This window comes from Mugil cephalus, chromosome 15, assembly GCF_022458985.1.
Source record: "Mugil cephalus isolate CIBA_MC_2020 chromosome 15, CIBA_Mcephalus_1.1, whole genome shotgun sequence".
Lineage (NCBI taxonomy): Eukaryota > Metazoa > Chordata > Actinopteri > Mugiliformes > Mugilidae > Mugil > Mugil cephalus.
In genome coordinates this window covers 17,698,934-17,719,545 of record NC_061784.1, presented here as the reverse complement: position 1 = coordinate 17,719,545, position 20,612 = coordinate 17,698,934, and the positions used below count along the sequence as shown (strand labels likewise).

The following is a 20,612-nucleotide window of genomic DNA, read 5'->3' as shown; positions in this document are numbered from 1 at the left end:
TTACTGCACTGAGTCAGGTCTAGTATTTTAAATTATCTAACGAATCTTGTCACTCACCTGGTACTGGTGTCACTTCGTTCACACATACTAAACAGTTCCCCATTGAACCACCAAGTCTCCCTCCATCTGGTTTGAACCAAGCACCGACTTTCACTGAAATTCAGCCTATTTGGAAGCATAAATATCACTATGTTATTATGACTGAGGTTGTCTCTGCTCTTTGGCCCTTTTGCCACTTCACAGCGAGGTCAGTCTGTTTCATATTGGGTGTGTGTTTACTGCCACCTGCTGTTCATAATTATGACTTCACTGCACGATAGAAATCTAAACTTTTTTTTTTTTTTTCTTAACAAAATCATAACCAGGTTGGGGTGATGTAATGTTCACACTGTTATGTCCATTCATTGATTTTTGAATGTTGCGTTTAATGTGTTCGCTCTAAAACACCGGAGTAATTGTCACATTAATAGTTTTGGTGGCTGTCACAATAACTACTTCGCCTCAGCTCAAGCTTCATTTAGGTCACCGCGCTCGTTCTATCGAGCAGGTGAGTATATCTTATCGCAGGGATCTTAATTGGCTCCTGAATAGCATAGCCTGGTGCTAATCATCATGCCTCTTGTCTCAGAGTGTATTGTTGAGCCAGATGGTCCAGTACATTGTTAGCTTCTTCTTCTCTACACTCAACTCTCACCTTCATTAATCTCCACGTTCTTCCTCCTCACTGCTAACGTGGCTAAAGAAGAGGATCCTTCTGCAAGCAATCGTTTTTTGCACATTTCACGTAGCTCACAGGATCCCAGAGGAGTCTTGGTTGTCAGAGCCCCAGCATCTCCCTTTCTCATTTTCTTCCACTTCCCTCTTTTATTACAGGGCCCAGGGGAACAACAAGCCACAGCTTCCCTTCGACCATTCTCATCTCTTCTCACTTCCCTTCAGCCCTTTCTCGTCGCTTCCTTCGACCCCGGTCGTCCCTCAATTTCCCTCACGTCCCGTCTACTGATAATCTTCCTCGCATCAATTAAGGTGTGCTCTTCATTCAAAGAACTTCATTTATACTTTTGACTTATCCATTTCCTCACTCTGGCTGTTTTATACAGACATGCTAATTTAGAAAAGGTACTGAACCCTGTGAAAAAAAGCATGTAATAATACATCCATGAAACGAGGACCAGCTAAACAGATTAAATCAGACCTCTAATTTTTATTTTTGACATTAACTGCAAAATGCTGTGTTTGATGTCCTTTCTAACGTATATCAACCGAAAAAAAGAAAAAGCATTTGACAAAAAATTTAACCGACATTTAGTTTTTATTGTGGTCTCAAAAAGTACAACACAGACAAATGAAACACACCGTTACAATATCTAGAAGTACTTTACTTAAGAATACAGAATGCCAGAGCAGTGACCGTGAGAATATCATGCAGATCGAGGTCTTATAGGCGGCTTTTAAAGCAGAATGTACAGCGGCGTGTGCCTAACTTCATCTACAGTATCGCGGGACACGTTGTCCCTAACACCACAATTTGCTGATTAATTATCGTAAAATGAAACGGCATTTTTATTTATTTATTTTTTTTACAATAGTGCAAAGCTGACCATAGTAAAGCAAAGCAAAATGCAAGCAGCAAATGAAACCAGCACTGACATTCACTGAAGTAAACAGCTGCGTAATACTGACAAAAAGCTTCGACATTCACCTCAAAGGAACAAAGGTATTAAATACTGTTCAAACACAATCAACAGTGCAGGCATGGCAGTAAAAGAACGCTTTTTATTGTACATTTCCAGTTTTGTGGTTCCGTCAGAGCGCGTGTGAATGTGAATGAATGTTAAATGCAGCGAGAGAGAAGCAACGCTGATGTGTGAAAAAGACCACGCGTGTCACATGTGGGCTTTTATCATTCAATGGAAACTAAAATGCGTGACTCAGAGCTGACATAACAACCAGACAGCTGCTCCAGAGACAATGGACTGCAGGTTACACAACTCTCCGTCTTTAAGGGCGACATTTATGTGACTCGTAAGAGGCAACACTCCTCCATCTACCCGTCCATGCACCCATTTTTATCCATTTATCTGAAGTCAGGTTGCAGTGGCGACAGACTAATTGTGGCGTTTCACACAGTCCTCTCCCTAGCAACATATTCAGGCTCCTCAATAGGGATCCCAAGGCGTTCAAAAGGCCAGACAGTATGTGTTCTCTCCCCAACAAATTCTAGCTCTACCCCAGGTTCTTGGCAAACCTTCAAGGGAAAGCTCCCAGGCGGATTCTTTAGCAGATTCCTGAACCACCTCAAATGGAGTTTACTCCTGATTGCATTATTTCAGTCCCCACCCAAAGTTCATGACCATAAGTGAGCGATGGAGCATAAATCAACTGGTCAATAGACCCCCCACACGGGTTGTAAACAGTGTGATGTTTTTTGAGGGGCGGGGCTTAACTGGAGGCAAAACATTCTAACTTGTAAACACCAGTTGGCATATTTCAACAGACTGTTTTGGCTGGAATGGATGAGGAAAACACAGTATTTTAGATAATACAAATACACTCACTCCCCGAGGCCGTGAGTCTTATTTTAAGAGGTGACTCTGTCTGATGGGTATATATTCACTGACCCCTACACTCTCACTCACTGGATGGACTATTTGACCAAAGGAGGACACGGAGGGGACGAAGTCTGGTCTGTCTTTATCAAGTGAAGCCTCTCCAACAAAGATATTACAAGAAGAGCCACTGTGGAGGGTAACGTAGTAAATGCAACTTCTGCTTGGACACCCATGAAACACAGAACTTATATCCTTGTGTTTGCTAGCGGTTAGGATTGACATTAGCATGTAACAAGAATCCTCCAAATACTGATTAACTTAACGTAATTTCAGTCACAATTTAGTCTAAACCATAACGTTATCCAGGCTGAAACCAATGATCTATTAGATATTAATCTGACCTGATATCAAGTGTGCGCTGCAGACAGTTGTTGGCGATTGTCTCAGTCCAATCCTTCCTTTTAATTGTGTTCAACCAAAGTCGTTTACAACTGGTATGCGACAAAACTTAGTTAGTGTTTTTGCTTTTTCAATTTTGGCCCCTAAAAATACAGCAAGATGACATTTGTTGTTGTCGTGGTTGACAGTGACAGTGTTTGCCTCCAGCTTCCCTCTGTTTTGCCTCCAGCTAACGCTGTGACGTCACTGTGACGTTGGCCATGAAGGGACCTTCGTCTTTATTACCCCGTGTGGAAGCAGAGCCATCATCAACTGCTGCTGCGCCAAACAACCTGACTATCTCTAGCTCCAAAGACAAGACTACACCCTTAATGAAAGTAGGGTTGTCAACTGAAGTAGTTCAACAGAAGACGGGAGCTTACATGTGACAAGACTCACAAAAAAAAAGAAGTGAAAGCTTCACAAAAACTTCACACCAGAAAGAGCTGTGACCAGAAGGCACGTCATCTGTGTGTCTGTACGCCCACCCCCTTTTCTTCTGATACCTCAGGAAAGCCTTGAGATAATTCCCCAAAATTTGGCATAAGCGTCAACATTGAGTCAAGTGTATGATGAGCATTTCCATGGTCACAAAATGTGCTCTGTCCATGAGTCGACAAACAAGACAAGAGACGTCCTGCTCCTCTGGTACATCACCCAAATCTCATTGGTTTGCCTGATACTGAGCTTCAGGGGATTATGTGCTCAATTCTCTGTACTATAAAATATAAATAATAATAATACATGTACTGATAGTGTCTGAAAGGTTTACATAAGACACCTGGACTTGTCTGAATGTTCTTGGAGACGTTTTTGCCAATCATCCAAGTGGTTTATTGTTTTTTTTTTTTCAGTTCTTACATGACCTCAAACAAGACGATTAGTCTCTTAGTCAGTGTTGTTTCCACTGGTCCTGTCTAACATAAAATAGTTGAATCACATTTCCCTGGTAAAATAAATAAATATATATATATGCAAGCTTTCCACAGTAAATCTAAGTTTCAGTTTTGCTTAGTGTGACAGTGAGAGCTCTGCAGCAGGTGCATTGAGTGGCCGGTCAACGCCTCCATCTTCTCTCACCGTCAGCTCTCCTCAGTTTATGGGACAGTCACAGATTCTTTGTCAATGGAGCAAGTCCTCATTTAACGTCTCTCCAAATCCCAGCGTCGTAAAAACGCAGCGCAGCGGCTGCCACAGTCGAGGGGACATTTGTTTACAGCAATTTCACTAATGCCTCAAAGTTAATGCGGTGATATTTTACCTATAATTAATGCAGCAGCTCTGGACTGATTAGCATTCCAGCTCCGAGTCAGAAAGAAAAACAAACACTTAGGCACGCATGGCGCAAAGATAAACTCATTTAAAGAAACGTGCGGTGGAGTGAATGTAAATTATTGCTTTGGCTGATACGACGGTGGACACAGTGTCACATTCGACGAATTTAAATCAAACAATCAGAAATGTGAGCGTGTGAGAAACATTCGTAACAAAGTCTCTGCACGGGGGACAAATCAAAGGCAAACCCTAACCCGTAAAAAAAATGTCCTAATGTGCATGAAGAAAGAGAAGAATATTTAGATTTTTACGTATCCAAATTGGGAGAAGTGCTGCCATATGCCATACATGTTTTTTTGTTTTTTTTTCATTTAGCAGGTTTTACAAAACTTAAATCTGAGCTTATGAGAAGCAAACTGCTGCTGTGATTGTTCATGTTCTCCACATTGAATATTTTGGCAAGGAGAAGTCTTAGGTGCTAATAACATTTTGACAATAATAATAATAATAAAAAAAATTACATTACAATCTGCGGCAGTTTGCTTATACAGACAAAGTTAGAAGGTGAAGTGGCCCTATAAGTGAATCAGCAGCATCATCATAATTTATATATTTTATATATCTGTCTTAATTTCAATACAAAACTGAACTCAGGTCTCGGTGAGATGTTCTGAACAGACGATCGCCGTGTTTGGGAGTGATTTTTGGCTGAGAAAGCAAATTTGGTTTTTTTAATTAAAGTGAGGAAAAACGGTTCCCAACTGAGGCGTAACGGCTGTGATACAATCGTGAATCATTGACGTTAAAGTAACGATGTGTGTGACGCTTCGTTGCAGCCTCCTCATGCACAGCTACAATCGCTATGGTCGTCTCTGATGCTGGTGGTCTGACGCTGCAGTGAGGGCGTTAAGAGGCAGTGCAAAAATGTGTGTGTGTGTGTGTTTTCTTAATTTGTGGGGGACATTAAGCTGCTTCACGTTGTGGGGGCGCTCGACAAAAAACAGAACAAAAAAGCCCCCTACGATGTTACGTTTTCTGGTTTTAGAGGTCGGATTCAGTGTCCTGTGTGTGCAGTGAGCTGTTGGCAGTGACGCGACGTGACGTCAGCTGGGACGAGTCGAGCAGAGAAGCCTCCCCCAGATGTGTCCGGCAGCTTGAGGAGACATTTGTTTGAGTGTGACTGGCCTACCAGACATCCAGTGGAGGGGAGACCTCTGTGGGATTATGAAGGGGGTCAGTGGAGGTGGTGGTGGTTGGTGGTGGTGGTGGTGGTGGTGAGGGAGGGGGGGGGGGGGGGTCACGGGACAGGGTTGTGTTTAGAGGTTGACCAGGTGGAGGTCGGAGGCGGAGAAGTGGGGGCACAGGGCCATGTCCGGGTTCTTCAGCTGCCGCAGGATCCTCCGGTGGAACTTGGAGCGGACCCGGTTGAACTCCATGATGTCGCTGGGATCCTCCTCGATCCAGAAGCGGTGGAATTCCTGCATCAGGTAACCTGCCAGGGAGAAAAAGTTTGAACTGTTACTGTAACTGTGTGTGAAAGAGGTCACGTACCGTATGGGAAGAATTATCTCCTAGCTGCATTTTAGTATCAAATTGTTAAAAGTTTAACTTCAGTGGGCTAGAAATAAGAAAAAAAATAAGGATAATAAACCGATACACCAACCTGAAAAGAACCAAAAAGATAAAAAATTAAATTTCTATTTAAAAGTTATTGTTATCAGACAACCTTTCATTGGTTTAATTTACATTTTAAGTATGTTTTATTGCTTTAAGTTGTTTTCCTTAAGTGTGTTTTATTAAAAGATACTTAAAATCGTATCAAAGTGCTTAACAAAGATAATTATTATTGTTCTTCTTCTTCTGCTTATTATTATTATTATTATTATTATTATCATTATTAACAGACAAAGTTACCAAATCAGATTTGACTTGGAGAATACAGTATGTCAGTGTTGTGCTTCAAATTTGTTGCTGCTCTTACTATTTTGGCCACTTGTTGGCGCCTAAACTGCATCTAATTATGCCACATCGACATCAGCGTTTCATTTGTAGCTGTGTTTTGGGTTTCAGCTGCTAGAGGTCTAGAGGTCTCTAGCAGCTATGCTTCCATGTGTTGATGTTTATGTTGTTAATTTAATTTACAGATGTCACATCAGATATTCTTCACCGATGGCTAAAGAACCAAAAACAAGGGGCCAAAAAGGCTAAAAGGTTTGTGTTTAATTACCTGAACCGGCCACACCTGAGAAGTTTGACTAAAGGTCCTTGTTGTGGCCTAAGACCACTTTTCAGCTGCAGAGGCTCCACCACGTCTCACCTGTCGCCTTTTTGTTTTTCTTTTTAATGAAATCAACCCTTATTTTTGTAGCTCCGCAACGTGTCATGTTGTGACGCTCGAGCCGGGTCGTGACAAGTGGTGGAGCTTTCAGGCTGCATTCAAATTATAAAACTACTCATGAGCACTTTAGAGACAATAAGATTACAACATTTAAATAGGGGCTGCGTTCTGATTTAGAATTATGGAGATTATAAGGAAACAGTCTTTGATGAACAAATTTATTGCATTAGCAGCTTATACAGTAGCTTATTTGGAAAATAAAAGATGTAATATCTAAGTGAACTCACAGAAGGTCTGCTGGAAGTGCAGCAGGCTGGGCATCTCTGGGGCCACGTTGTACAGGTGGGTCTTCAGCGCTCCGCTCTCCAGCAGAGAGAAGGCCAAGTCTGTGATGTTGATGCCCACGATGGCAAAAGAATAACTGGAGGAAGGCGATAACAACAAAAAAAAATTATTGAGGGTAATTATATAAGAAACTGTTTGTTCATTAAACTGGTTTACCCAGAGGAGAGGTGTGTAGCAACAGCCCTTAACGAACGGCAAAGCAATCCACACGAGTCTTAGCATTCAAAGGCTCAATTATTTAGAAAGCAAAGATCACATAACAGCTTAAAATCAGAGAAACTGAAATACAGGACTGTGCAAAAGTTTTAGGCAGGTGTGGGGGAAAATGCCGCAAACTATGAATGCTTTCAAAAATATAAATTTACAAAATGCAAAGTGAGCGAACAATATTTGGAGTTACTGCCCTGTGCCTTCAAACCAGCATCAATCCTTACAGGTGCACTTGCACTAAGTCTGGGATTTTGTAGGAGCGTGGACTCAGTGGTCAGTCAAGGAATCTCAGTGCAGCAGATGAGAAACACATCAAGCTTATTTCCCTTTGAAATCCAGCAGAGCCCGCATGCACATCAACACGCGGCGAAACTAGCTCGTATCGAGGCCAAATCTCACACAGCTCCAGTGGCCCAGTTTCACCCTCCTCCACACAATGAATGTCTACATACGGCACATGCGCAGAGACTTACCCGATAGCTTTATCAAGGTTCTTCTGTTCCCATTCGGGCTTGTTTACCTCACTGTGAAGGACACACACTCGAGTTATGAACACGCATGGGCTGGGTAATGTGGCAGAAACACAACAGTTAGGGTCATATCTCACTAAAGGGTTTCATTTTACCCCTGTTCTATCAAGTACAGTACCAATGAAGTAAATAATTTGAGCGTTATACGGATGTAAAATTCTATTTAGCTCACGGTTTTAGTTGATTTTGCAATATTTTCTAAAGATTTCTAAACCACCAAAGCTGGCCTCCCTTGAATCATGTTGATCAGTTGGTTTATAACTTTTTTATTCCAGGACAGGGGTGTCCAACACAAGTGTGAAAATGACAAACTCGTCCCCACTTAATTGCATTTGCCAAACTGATGCTATTTTCCCAGGGATACGCATTCTTGAATTTTGAACCAGTGCACTATGGTCCAAAGTTTAGCCCACCCTCACTTCCTCCAGACTCACTCACATTTTCGTTTAATTAACGCTGTGCTGTGCTCTATCTCCTCCAGTTGCAGAGAAATCTTGGTATAGCAACTGGTAATCATCATGATATAACATCCTGTTTCTATAGCGTGGAATAACTAACTAAAACGAACCTTCTCAGAAAAATGGACACCTGAATATGCAGCAGTATTATCGAAACAATCATTTTAAATTTGACCCAAGTCCCACCCACTAACATGGAGGAGGTGGAGCTTATGACCTATACTGCAGGCAGTCACCAGGGGGAGCTGTTCTGTCATATTTATGCTGTCTATAGTCAGAGTTGTGGCCATAACATGACACTGACACCCAGAGCTAAACAGTAGATGGCAGCAATGAGCTGAAAGAACACTAGTTTCGTAAGAAAATTCAGGCTGTTCATAAAAATGTTTTATAAAAGAATAGTTTTTTAAATCTCATCTTATCTTCTACTACCCGGGTTGCTGGAGCCTATCCCAGCTGTTGCAGGGTACACCCTGGATGCCAGTCTCAAAACAACTGTTCGCACCTACGGGCAATTAAGAATCACCAATTAACTTAACGAGCATGTCTTTGGAGGGCGGGAAGAAACCAGAGTACCTGGAGAAAACCCACGCAGACACAGGGAGAACATGCAAACTCCACCCAGAAAGGCCTGAGTCGGACTTGAACCCGGACTAGTTTGCTAAATATAAGTAAAAAATTATAATGTATGTCATTTATATGTTATCATGTTAATATGTTAGTGGTTTGACCTCACTTGAAGGTCACATTTGGCTGCACGTGGCCCCTGAACCTAAATGAGCTTGACAACCCCTGAAATATCTGAATGTTCGGATGAAGATGAAAATGTAAACAAGGTTTCAGTGTTTTTTTTTTTTGTCTTTTAACTTGCACCACTTGAGTTTCTCTTCTCGCGCTCCGGTTTTTCTACGCTGGTCAGCCAATCAGATCAGACTGTTTTGTAACAGATTAAACATGCCCCCAAATCGACTAGCGCAGACAAAAAATTATCACAAACATTTAAACCAGGAACATATATTCATGTGACTGAGGGTTCTTCTGTTTAAGCCATATACTTCAGTTTAAGCTGATCATACAGCTGGAATAAAAATCATGCTCAGCGCAGCTTTAAATGCGTGAATGAAACGTCAACCCAAAGGCTGTGAATGCAGCAAAACAGCAAGTGAATGAGAGAGTGAGTACCTTGGCGTTCTGTGTGTGCTCCTACAGTGCACGTGACAGCCAGACAGACAGACAGACAGACAGACACAGAGAGAGGAAGGCATGGGCAGAGATGGAGGTGAAGGAGAAAGAAACAAATAAAAAAGAAAAGAATTTGAGAAATGAGACGGTTTCGCCGGGATGCCGATGACAAACAATACCAGCAGCAGCAGCAGCAGTCAATAAAAGATGAGGCAGTGCACGAAATCAAGCTGTAAGAGTGAATATAATCAAGCAGAGTGAGATGGGTGCAGAGATGTGGATGAGATTTTTAGGGCTGTCTTTATTTATTTGGTTGTTCTGAAGGGTCATCAGTAATATTTAACACCTAATAACGATGATGTCTTTCCTGTTTTACGCACGCAGAAGATAAAGAGCACAATATTGTCCTTTATCTTTGGAGCCATGTTTCTGAACAGTTGAGAAATGTAAATGCAGTAGTCATTCACTTTTATCGCTGTTTTGGTCTCCACCAACGTCTGATTAACTTTAACTTCACAGTGTAGCGGTTCAGTGCAGGGAAAGTAACATATCATCAGTTTATTCGAGTCTTTTTTCTCCCTTATTTTTTAAGGGAGCCCAAAAACAAGACAAGAAAAAAACAAAATACTGAACTTAAAAAGGCTAAAATACTCTTTAAATTTGATCCCTGGAACCTCGGGGATAATTAGGACATTTTAGCATAGAGGTCTATGGGGGTTGACTGTCTCTTGCAATCTCTAGTGGCCATTTGAGGAACTGCAACTTTTGTGTTAACCGATTCCTGATTCATTCCTACATTTCTATCTGTGTTTGAACAGATCTATTCGGCATTTATCTCCAATGCATGCATTATACTATAATGTATATTGCCATTTTCTTATGAATGAATAAATTGGACCTTTAGCTATTTTTTTACAGTTATTTTTACTGCTTCCATGAACCATCGACAATACTCATATTATGATCTACCAATAAGCTTTAATACCTTTGATAATCTAATTTTCTAACAAGTTTGATGCAAAACACTTGGTGTATTCCTTTATTGTGACCTATAATGGTGACATGAACGTACTTGTGCTTTGGCTGCAGAGAGTCGTGGAGCATCTGCAGAGCCGTGGCCTTGTCGTGTTCCGCAAAATACCTGTGGAAAGGCGAGATATTTAATTACCACTAGATTTCTGATTTAAATTATTTGGATGATGATCTGTGTTTTCCAGACTAAGAACTCACAGCAGGTTGTGCAGACCCAGCAGGCCCATGCCCCTGAAATCAGTCTTGGGGTCGCTGCCCTGGAAACCGATCTCACACCACTGTCTAGAGATGCGGCCGGTGAGAGGCGTGTCAGGACGCAGCTCCTTCCACAGCTACAAAACACACACAAACACACATTTAGTGAACTTGCTGGCCCTTCTCGATTGGAGGAAACAAGAAAAACTCTAACATGAATTATCTCAGTGTTCCAATGACGTTTTTATCATTTACAGTAATCAAGAAAAATTCACGTTCATGTTTGATTATACACTTTGATTATAACACCCAGGCAAACAAAACAAAATAAAAAAACAAAACAAAACAATATTGTCCAGTGTAGTGAGGCTGAATCCTGGCGAAAACAAAGTACGGAGGATGCGCGCTGACGTCACTTACGCATGAGGCCACCATGAGTAGCGAGCAATGGCGGCGAGGAGACAGTAAAATGTATCAGTAAATACAGCGAAACCGGGACAAATGTGGATTATCAGATCAATTTAAGGACAATTTGTCTCGACAATGATTCATAGGGACTAGCGTGGATTTGGAAAAATCGACTAGCCTCAGGTTGAGTTAGTTTTAGGTCGTTTCATTATGCTAAATGTAGCTAAATAAAAGATGCTAACGCTAACAGCTTTACTGAGAAGTAAAGTAGTAACCATACAGTACTGTAGGATTAAAAGGAGTGATCACAAATATTACGTATATTATTTTATCATTACTTATTGTTGGAACTGAAATAGTTCCTGTTGGCTGTAACTATAACAACATCGACTTATCCGACAGCCCTCCAGGACGTAATTTAGGAAGTAACTTAACGTATGACCTAATCAAAAAAATACAGCATAAATTAATATTACCTGACACTAAATGTGAACCACAACACCAGGTTTCTGTGGCTGGAGTCCAGTTGTTTCTTCTAATGCAGCGAATCCATTTACTAATATTTTCTTTGGCAGTCGGAGACATCTGTAAAAATATATCTCACTGCTTTTCAAATCTGTTGGTTCAGTAAATCGCAAAATGGTTCGTCGCCCTTTTTTTTTATAATTAATTTTACAATTTAGACACTATTAAAGCCTATAAGTCAAACTAATGCTGCTACTCTCCATGTTCAACTGTCACTTGTTGCCAATTAGTGGCCGTAACCATGGAGACTTCACTTGCTGTGACGTCACACGCATACCCCCTCACAGGATTCAGGGGTCCAACCTACACCTAAAGGACAAAGAACACTCCTTCGAGGACAACCTCATTTTAGCCAGAAGAGACAGGTGGTTTAGATCGGAGGTGTCAAATACACGGCCCGCGAGCCAAAACCAGCACACCAGAGGGTCCAGTCTGACCTGCGGGATGAATTTTCAAAGTGTGAAACTGACATGAACGACGTTGACTGCAATTTCTGCTATTCCCAATTTTTCCACTAGGGGTCCTACTGTTTTAGTGACAGCTGTGGATGTAACATGACACTGAGATCCACAAACTTTCCTTAGAGATTTCAGGTTCTTCATAAAATGTTTAATAAAAAGATTGTTCATTAAATATAGACATTTCCATGGCGTTCTTCTTTGCACTTAAACTAAGGCATCTGGAGTTGCTGTTTATTTACAGGTTTATGTAACTGGTCCAGCCTCACTTGAGATCAAATTGGGTGAAATGTGGCCTCTGAACTAGAATGAGTTTGACACCACTCGTTAAGATGAAGAGCAAAGGAAGTCATCCATGTCAAATTAGAAAAGCTACCTCTAGACTGAGGAAAACAGAATCAAAACAGATTTCTCCAACTACAAGTAAGTATGTGGTTGTTAACAGACACTAGTCGTAGTTTCCGATTGGCAACAAATACCTATTCCTGTTCCTATTTAAAACCTCCTATTTGGATGAAATGTCTTCAAGAAACTCGACAAGTCCAGTTTTTCGGAAACAACCCCCAACACTCTCTTGCCTCACGACTCCTCTGCCATCTGTCAATTTCATACTCGTTAAACGTTTAGCTCTGATGTGCATCTGTATCAGTTTAGGTCCAAGTCAACGCATGTCACAGGATCTTAAACCTTACAGTCTGCAGACACAGAACAAAAAGCATCTCTGCTTTTCTTTTAATTTATGGCCACATATCTTGAATGTATGACAGAGCTGTTGAAACAGGCAGCGTAAAGTGATGAAAGGGGGAATTTTGTAGATCATTCCTCTCAGATTCACTACGGACAGAAATGATTACCCATGTTGAAAGACATATATTCACTGCAGACACATATACCTTCATCAGCATGTCCTCGTGATCGGGGTTTTCACAGTCGTACGACTCCCTGCGTAGCTTCTCCACCTCGGCCACCAGGCTCCTGTAGCCCACAATCTGCAGCAGGCTGGCCTGTAGAGAGATGCCCAGCCTGGGGACACACGGGTACAGGAAGTATAGTTTGTTTATATATATATATATATAAATCTGCTAATGAAGTGAAATGTGGAAGCATAGCTGTTAATGCAGAAGTTATTTAACCGCCGTCCACGGCCACATCTTTAGCTAATCACAGGGGCCTGAAGCATCCTTTAGCAACCTCCGATTTACCACGGCGCCCTAAGAGAAGTAATAGATGTGATCTGCAGTGCAGTGTCTCACTGTGGGTTGGTGTCAGGGTTAATTTTCTTCAGGGCCATGATGTTGTCGATGGTTTTCTCCACTTTGTCAGGATGGACGCTGAGGGCGGACTGCAGCAGCTAGAGAGGAGGGCGGGGAGGCAGAGAGAAGAAGAGCGAAGTTGTAACATGTGGTAAGAGGCTGAGGGCAGAAACGCTGCTTCATTATCTTCCAACATAACGACAGACTCGGGCACCCGTACCTCGTTCTTGGAGTACCGCAGAGACGACTCTGGAACAAAATGGCGGCAAAGAGTGAGACAGCTGCACAGCATGAAAATCAGTAGCTTCGAGGGATAATACAACATTTACAGTGTGTAAGATATTCAACCAAAAAAAACCCCAAAATACTAATATAAATATGCAAATAGACTTAAACAGATTTAAATTCTGAAGGCGTCTGACGGTGCAAAGCAGGAATAATTTAAAATTCGTAGCGGCGGCGGCGCTCCTAGCAGGCCCACCTATCTTGAGGGTCCTGCGTGCTCCGTGCTTGTTGTTGTAGCAGATCCGCTGCAGCTCACAGCGCCCCGTGAACTTCCTGGCGACGAACTTCAGGCCCCGCCACAGACATTTGCAGTAGAGGAACACGAAGAACTGGGTCAGAACGCTGGAGAGAGAAGAACGGATTAAAACGCGGATATTATTACAAGTGTAAAAGAAAATAACGAGGTTGAAGGTAAATTTGGTGACGTACATGCTGTATCTCTATGTAAACACACGTTGGCTAATGTGACAGTTTGCTTCTTTAATTGGTTTTACATGGTCGAGAATAAGATTTCAGATGTTTGATGAATTTAATAATCAAATCAGTTGGAAAATAATCACTAATATGTTTCCACGACATGTAAAATGCATTTTTGCTTATTCAAAGGTTTCTGGCTTAGTATGTTGGAGGTCTTTATAATCACAAGAGAAGGAAGCACCTGAACAAAGAGACTGAGAAAGAAAATACAGCAAGGAAGCAAGGATGAGGATATAAAGAGAAGGAAGTGAGGGGATTATGCTTCACGCACAGCAGATCAAACTGTGCTATTTTTGCAGGTGACACCGAGGAAGAATATGTCTTGGGAAATGCAGAGTGACCCATTAAGAAACTGGCTAAAACCAGCGTACGCTTGCTTCCCCCTGCAGTCAACGCTTTTCCTATCAAATGTTCTTTTTCCGTGTATCATCACAGTGAAAATGCGCCTGCATGTTGAATAACCTGGACAAACCCTCCATCTTTGAGCCACACACACGCAGATCCACTTTCTTTGTTTGCATGCAGGGATAGTTTACAACCTTTCCCGGGAGAAACAAATCCTTTAGACGCTGACGGATCAGAGCACTACATCATCTTCTGTGTAAACATGAAGAAGCTAAGCGCATTAATTCGTCTTTGTGGGGCCTGCGCATGATGCCGGCATGTTAAACAGCTCAAACCTTCAGAGGACGAGGATTCGGAGGTGACACCGCAGCCAAAACTGTTACAGGTTTAATAAAACATCAAACCTGCCATCTGCTCTGTGCGAATTCATTTTAAAGGCCTCGAGAACACTGATCGCCGAGGTCGCGAAGAAAACGTAACAGAGCCTGAGGTCACAGTTTTAATGAAACTATTTTAGTTCGCCCTTCTTCATAACACTCATTTAATCGAGATAATCTGCAGAAATCCAAGTGTGAGACAAGAGAACATAATCAAATTGGGCTCTTAACCGCCTCTCTGTATGCACCTTGAAAGAAAAGCTATTCGTACTCTGACCTTTTTTATGTTTTTTCTAGGAAAATAATATTTTGAATGTGTCTTTATTTAGAGTTAAGGCACTAAAGGACAGTGTCATTTAAGAGAAAGTCTCTGTCAAGTAAACAAAATATGCTTTCTGTAGGTTTAAGTTGCATTATGAGGCTGCAGTTTAACTACCTTATGATGTAGAAACCAATTTTATCTCAAATTCATATTAACCGGTTGACAAATCATTTTATTTTGGCAGATCGAGTAGCCGGTAAATCTTTAAAGTTGTTTTCACTTGCACATGCAAGACCAATCACCATGTCTGTCTGGACGAATATCCTGAAGCCTGAGGTTTCTTTAAATACTTCAAACTAAAAAGTTTTATAAGGAATTGTTCCTTAAAGTCTATGTCTGTTGGATAAATCTGACTTTTCTTGTGTATATTTTGGATCAAAACTTGTATTTGATATTTATTTAGTTAAGGTTTAGTTAAAATAAGGTAAAATAAGATTTGTTTTATTCCATAATATGCAATAATTGTGATCTGAGAAACATAAATGACACATATTAATGTCATGAACTAGTGCAGAAGCCCGACCACCTTCTCTGCCTAGACTTGTGTGTGTGTGTGTGTGTGTGTGTGTGTTGTAAAGTTGGTCTGGAGTCGCACCACTGGGAACTGATTACGCTTCAACAATGAACAAATTACCTTCTAGGATATTATACTGGAGATTTTTCATTTTTTCCCCAATGTTTCATAATCAATCAAATCAGTAAGTTACTTCCACAAATGATATTCCTTTTTGCACAACAGACCTGTAACAATAACCTTCTGAGACCACACGTCCTCATATGGGGACATTAAGTTTTAGGTTTTATTGCAGCTTATTGAGCTTCATTTAAACCTGCTGTCCTCATACATGGACGCTTGAGTCTGTCATCTAGTGGTAGCAAAGGTTAAAACATGTATTTGTGCTTATTAACATGTCTAGTTTGATAGCAAATTTTATCAATAACAGCAAGCTACAACTTTGCTAATTTGCGAGTACTCATTTGAGGACGCTGGGACTTCATTGTTCATAATTCTGTCTTTGCTCAGCCATGTTCAGGTATTAAAATAAACAGTTTTATATTTTCTCACACATTGGGTGGTTTATAAATAATATAAATAATAAAATAATCCCAGTGTCCATATATGAGGACATGTTTTTTTTTTCATTTTTCAAAAACTTCTTGTTCAAAGATGATGCTTAGTTTTTATATGTCTTAGTTCCAAGAAATTAAAAATACAGACTAAATAAAAGCTCGAGTTTCAAGAGGATAATCATATATTTTCCTTTGTGTATTTACTAAATGGAAAATGCATTTTTACCTTTTACCTTCTTCAAAATGTTACAGCTCAGTATATGTCAGAGGTCTTCATCGGTCTCTTTCTAATGTTCTGTCCGTATCATCACCATCATATGTGGGGTGATGGATAAAAGAACAAAAGCGACGCTGTCATAAATGCCACCTGAGCACCATGTAGTCAAATTTGTTCGTCCAAATCTGGTTACATCAAGTCAAGCATAAACAGTATTTCAGACTTCAATGATTAAGATTTATTTAATGTATAAAGCTACCCAGTTAGTTACATCTCTACTCTTGTATCACCTTGATTTGTGTGTAGGTAAGAAGCCACCATTTATTGTTGATGACAGCTCCGTTAAAAATATAGTAAATATGCTTTAACAAACAAACTAAATGCCCTGGACTCGAAATCAAACATGCAAACTATAAAGAGTGAAGGTGAATTAGGACTGTGTGTTTTTGGAGCTTGATCGATACGACACAGGAAACACAGAGGCTTTCTCCACTTCTGCTGCTCTGTTATTGACCTCACTTTGTTTCCCTCAACTGTAACTGCGGCACTAAATCACCGGTAAACGCTCGGATCCGGCAGAACCATTAAAGGAGCTACATGAATCATTTTTACATCACTAAACCATTACCACATTCTTTTAGTATAATTGCTGTAAACAAACGCAGTCTCCGCTGGAGAAGCATTGGCAACGTCTCCACTGCTCATTAAAAGTTGATGAAGCTTAACTCTTTTAAGGCGTTAGCACAAAAAAAAAAGAGGGAGTAAAACATCAAATGAAAATAAAAAGGAGGAGACGAACTGGGATTTATGGGAAATGTAGTCTGATGTGTGACAAACTGAGCAAAACAATGCGTCTGGAAAAAGACGTTTAAAGTTTAACGACTGGAATAAGTGATTATTTTAATGACTGTCGTTAATGTTGAGGATATGCAGATGTTCTGTTTTAAATGACTGCTGTTAGTTTATACACCGATCAGCCATAACATTATAACCGAGTGGTCCTTACCACCGATCAAGTTATTATCTGGCTATCATGGCTTCTGTCAGTGGGTGGGATATATCAGGCAGCAAGTGAACACTTTGACTTCAAAGATGACGTTAGAAGCAGGAAAAATGGAAAAATTGTGATAGATGTTCTTCATCAAGTATGTACCAAAGTAACATCCAAATAAATCCCAGGATCCGGGTTTAATATTACATCTTAACAAGACTATCAGTGTTATTCACTTCTCCGGCTGATCGATGTAAGCTACTTAATTGTTTGTGGCTAAAAACACGTCCGATCTGCTGCTATGTCACGAATATTCAAGACCTCTAACATAGTCTGCTATACGGTTTTTATTTATGTGGCACATACATGAAACTAAATCCTTAAAACGAGTGTCAAAAGGCGTATGCTGTATTTCTTGGAACACTTTGTCTGCATTTTAGCCAGCTAGCTGAGGCACTGCCTGTTTTTAAATCCTTTCTTAAAACTTATTTTAATTCTTTGGCATTTAATTCCATCTGAGAGCTGTTCTTTTTGTTGTGTCTTAATTTACTACCTTTGCTCCTCTTCGTTTATTGCCTTTGTTTTTCTGTTAACTCTGTGTCTATAGGTTTTATTTATTGACAGCTCCGGTCAACATTCATTGTTCCTAAATGTTCTTTTTAACTAAACTGATATTGACGTTGACATTCGTCTACCTCTGTATGTTTTTCCTCCTTACGTAGCATCATAAAACAGCCACGTTGTACAGGAGCCTGGATCTTTTTATTTCTTTGCTGTCTAATTAGTTTTCCTGGCAGTCGAGGCTGAAAAGTTCTGCTTGGATATGACTTGGTATCAACTCAGACCTTAATTCTTTGTGAGTTTGAATTTGATTTTCAAATCTTTATATTTTCTTTAATGTTTTTTTTCTTTAGATTTTGCTTTCCCTGTGACTCCAGTCCACAATGCATTATTTCATTCTTTTAAATCCTGTTTTGTTCATATGTTTTATTCAGAAGAGTCAGTATCAGAAACTATTAACTATTTATATATGGACACTCACTTAAACCAAATACATCACAGGTATGTGTGTGTTAATCCTTTTGAGTTACATCACCTACTTTGTGATAAATAAATGAATCTTCTGACCACGGACACCAAATTAAAGAACGTTTTTACCTGATCGATTGATATTTTCACAGTTAATAGTATAAAAATTATGCCAAGGTATGTAAACATATGAGCAGAACTGTATCTTTTCTCTTTTTAAATCCTATCCTATCCTATCTCTTGATGTCTTTTATGTCTCAGTATCCGGTAACGATATAAACCCATTAACTATTTAAATATTGACACTAATTTGTGTCAAATAATAATAGATTTAAATCCTCTTGAGCTATTTCAGTTATTGTGGGAACAAATGGCTTTATCTCAACATATTTATATGATTAACATTTGACAATTCATACTAGGGTGCGCAAATGTATGACCAAATCTGTATATTTTGTCTTTTTTAAGCACTACACATTTATGTGTTGCACTATAATCCACTATTTAAACCTCTAAATCCTTATTTCTTGTGTTGTGTGTGATGCCTTGAGAGCTCTACTTTGAGTTGGTGGACATCAGCATTTATAATATTCATCATAAGCTTGATCATGATATTAAAATACATATAAATACACGCATGTAGCAGCAGGTACGGGAGGGGGGCTATTAATAGAAACCCCCCTTCTCTAGAGAGCCCTCGGTGTACATGTGCTCCATAATTAAGAGGCCCCTTCACTAAGCGACGCATTCACACCACAACAGCCACTTACAGGACACACAATATCATAATCGATGGAGAAGAGCTTAAATGGGAGGACTGGGAGGAATAAGGGTGTTTGGTGGGAACAGAAGCAGATGGAGGACAAACGGAGGAAAAGGAAGGAGGCGGCGGGGGGAGGAAATCTTAAAGATGGAGACTCTCCTCACCTGAGAAAATGCTTCATCTTGGCCGCTGTCACCTCTAAGGTGTCTCCCTCGCCGATTCGGTTGAGCGATCACCTGCAAACAGGAGAGACGGTCGCGTTATTTTCGGGGGCTCCTGCTCGGTCGCGTTGCGGCCCGCGGCTCCGGAGCTGTCCGCGGTGCTGAGGAATTAACGCGCATGGAAATCTGCGTCTTTCCGCTGCACACAGTCTGATCCCCGCTCTTCCTGTTTGGGCTAAAAAAAAATAAAAAATAAAAATAATAATAACCTAGAAACACAAACCTGGTATAGAGCACGAGTGGACGCGTATTTCCTTATTCAAGAGACGCACAATCCAGCGAAACCAGTCGACCACTGCTCGACCGTCTTCAGTCTGATTAGCAAACCAAAGCACATACTCTGAATAATCTGAGGCTGCAAAACACCGCGGACAATCTTGGCCGTGCATGCAGTAAAATCGACGCAGCGCTGCCCCTTTATCTCTTACCGTTTTTTGGAATAATTAAATGCCCCCCCTTCTTTTTTTTTCGTCCTCTTCCTCTTCACTCGGCTACAGTCGTCTGCTTCTCCTCCATGATGACAGTCACCGACCGAGGCTCGTTCAGTCTGAAAGCTACAGCGGCGCAGTGCAGAGCGCACACAGGGTCAAACCTCCACCAGAGCCGCAGTCTCACTCACTGGTTTCACTTTTTATTCACACCAGGTTTCAGAACTAGACTTACTAGCTGAGTAATAGTGTCCATTTCATTTCATGAATTTCCCAGATCCTCCAGACAGGAAAGGTCTTCTATTATTGGTTAAATGTCAGTGACATGAACTGTGACCTGTAATGTTTCTATATGTATTTTTTATTTATTTATTTTTGTATTTGTATGTTTAATACAAACCTACCTACCTACCTACCTATTACAAAATGTTAAAGCTTTTTTGAGGACATCAGAAAAGCTATCAAACAAGCTAGGAAGGCAACAAGAAAGGAAGCTAGAAAGCAAACAAGCAAGGAATGAAGAAAGGAAAAAAGGAAGAAAGGAGCCCAACGGGAAAGCTAGGGAGCAAGCAAGCAATGAAGGACGAAAGAAGCAAGAAAGGAAGCTCAGAGGCAAGCGATGAAGCTATAAAGTAAAAAACAAACGAAAAAACGAATGAAGAAAGCAAGCTATAAGCAAGCAACCAAGGGAGGAAGCTAGGAAAAAAGAAAGCATGCAATGAAGCTAGGGAGCAAGCAAACTAGGAAGAAAGCTATAGGAACAAAGTAAGTAAGGAAGCAATGTAGCAAGTGTCTTATCCTGTGTTCTGTAGTTGCCATTTTCCTGCTCGTCTCTACAAAACTTTCCTTTCTCGTGCACGACCCACCTTCGGATCCCCCACAGATTT

The 20,612-nt window shown here is 40.6% G+C and overlaps 1 protein-coding gene across 3 annotated transcripts; it reads right to left on the bottom strand.

Annotated features, from left to right (window-relative positions):
• Positions 1-1,293: 1,293 nt before the first annotated feature.
• On the bottom strand, positions 1,294-19,898 carry elmod1 (ELMO/CED-12 domain containing 1). 3 transcript variants are annotated; one of them, XM_047606967.1, is made up of 13 exons: positions 19,726-19,897; positions 19,521-19,611; positions 19,241-19,312; positions 13,681-13,826; positions 13,420-13,448; positions 13,200-13,297; positions 12,840-12,969; positions 10,559-10,692; positions 10,401-10,469; positions 9,329-9,349; positions 7,632-7,682; positions 6,891-7,024; positions 1,294-5,757 (listed from the first exon to the last, which is right to left on the bottom strand). In XM_047606967.1, exons 3-13 carry the CDS (start codon positions 19,255-19,257, stop codon positions 5,582-5,584), a joined length of 1,005 nt encoding a protein of 334 aa, XP_047462923.1. In that variant the 5' UTR covers positions 19,258-19,312; positions 19,521-19,611; positions 19,726-19,897; the 3' UTR covers positions 1,294-5,581. The 3 variants fall into 3 exon arrangements, with proteins under 3 accessions (XP_047462923.1, XP_047462924.1, XP_047462925.1); XM_047606968.1 differs by lacking the exon at positions 19,521-19,611 and having other exon boundaries at positions 19,726-19,898; XM_047606969.1 differs by lacking the exon at positions 9,329-9,349 and having other exon boundaries at positions 19,726-19,896.
• Between the last annotated feature and the right edge of the window lie 714 nt (positions 19,899-20,612).

Bases quoted from the DNA above. Each gene is read 5' to 3' on its own strand.
- elmod1 (XM_047606968.1), bottom strand. The intron at 13,449-13,680 runs GTGGGCCTGCTA...ATTTTGTTCCAG, and splicing joins ACGCAGGACCCTCAAGATAG to AGTCGTCTCTGCGGTACTCC. The intron at 7,683-9,328 runs GTACTCACTCTC...TGTCCTTCACAG, and splicing joins AGCACACACAGAACGCCAAG to TGAGGTAAACAAGCCCGAAT.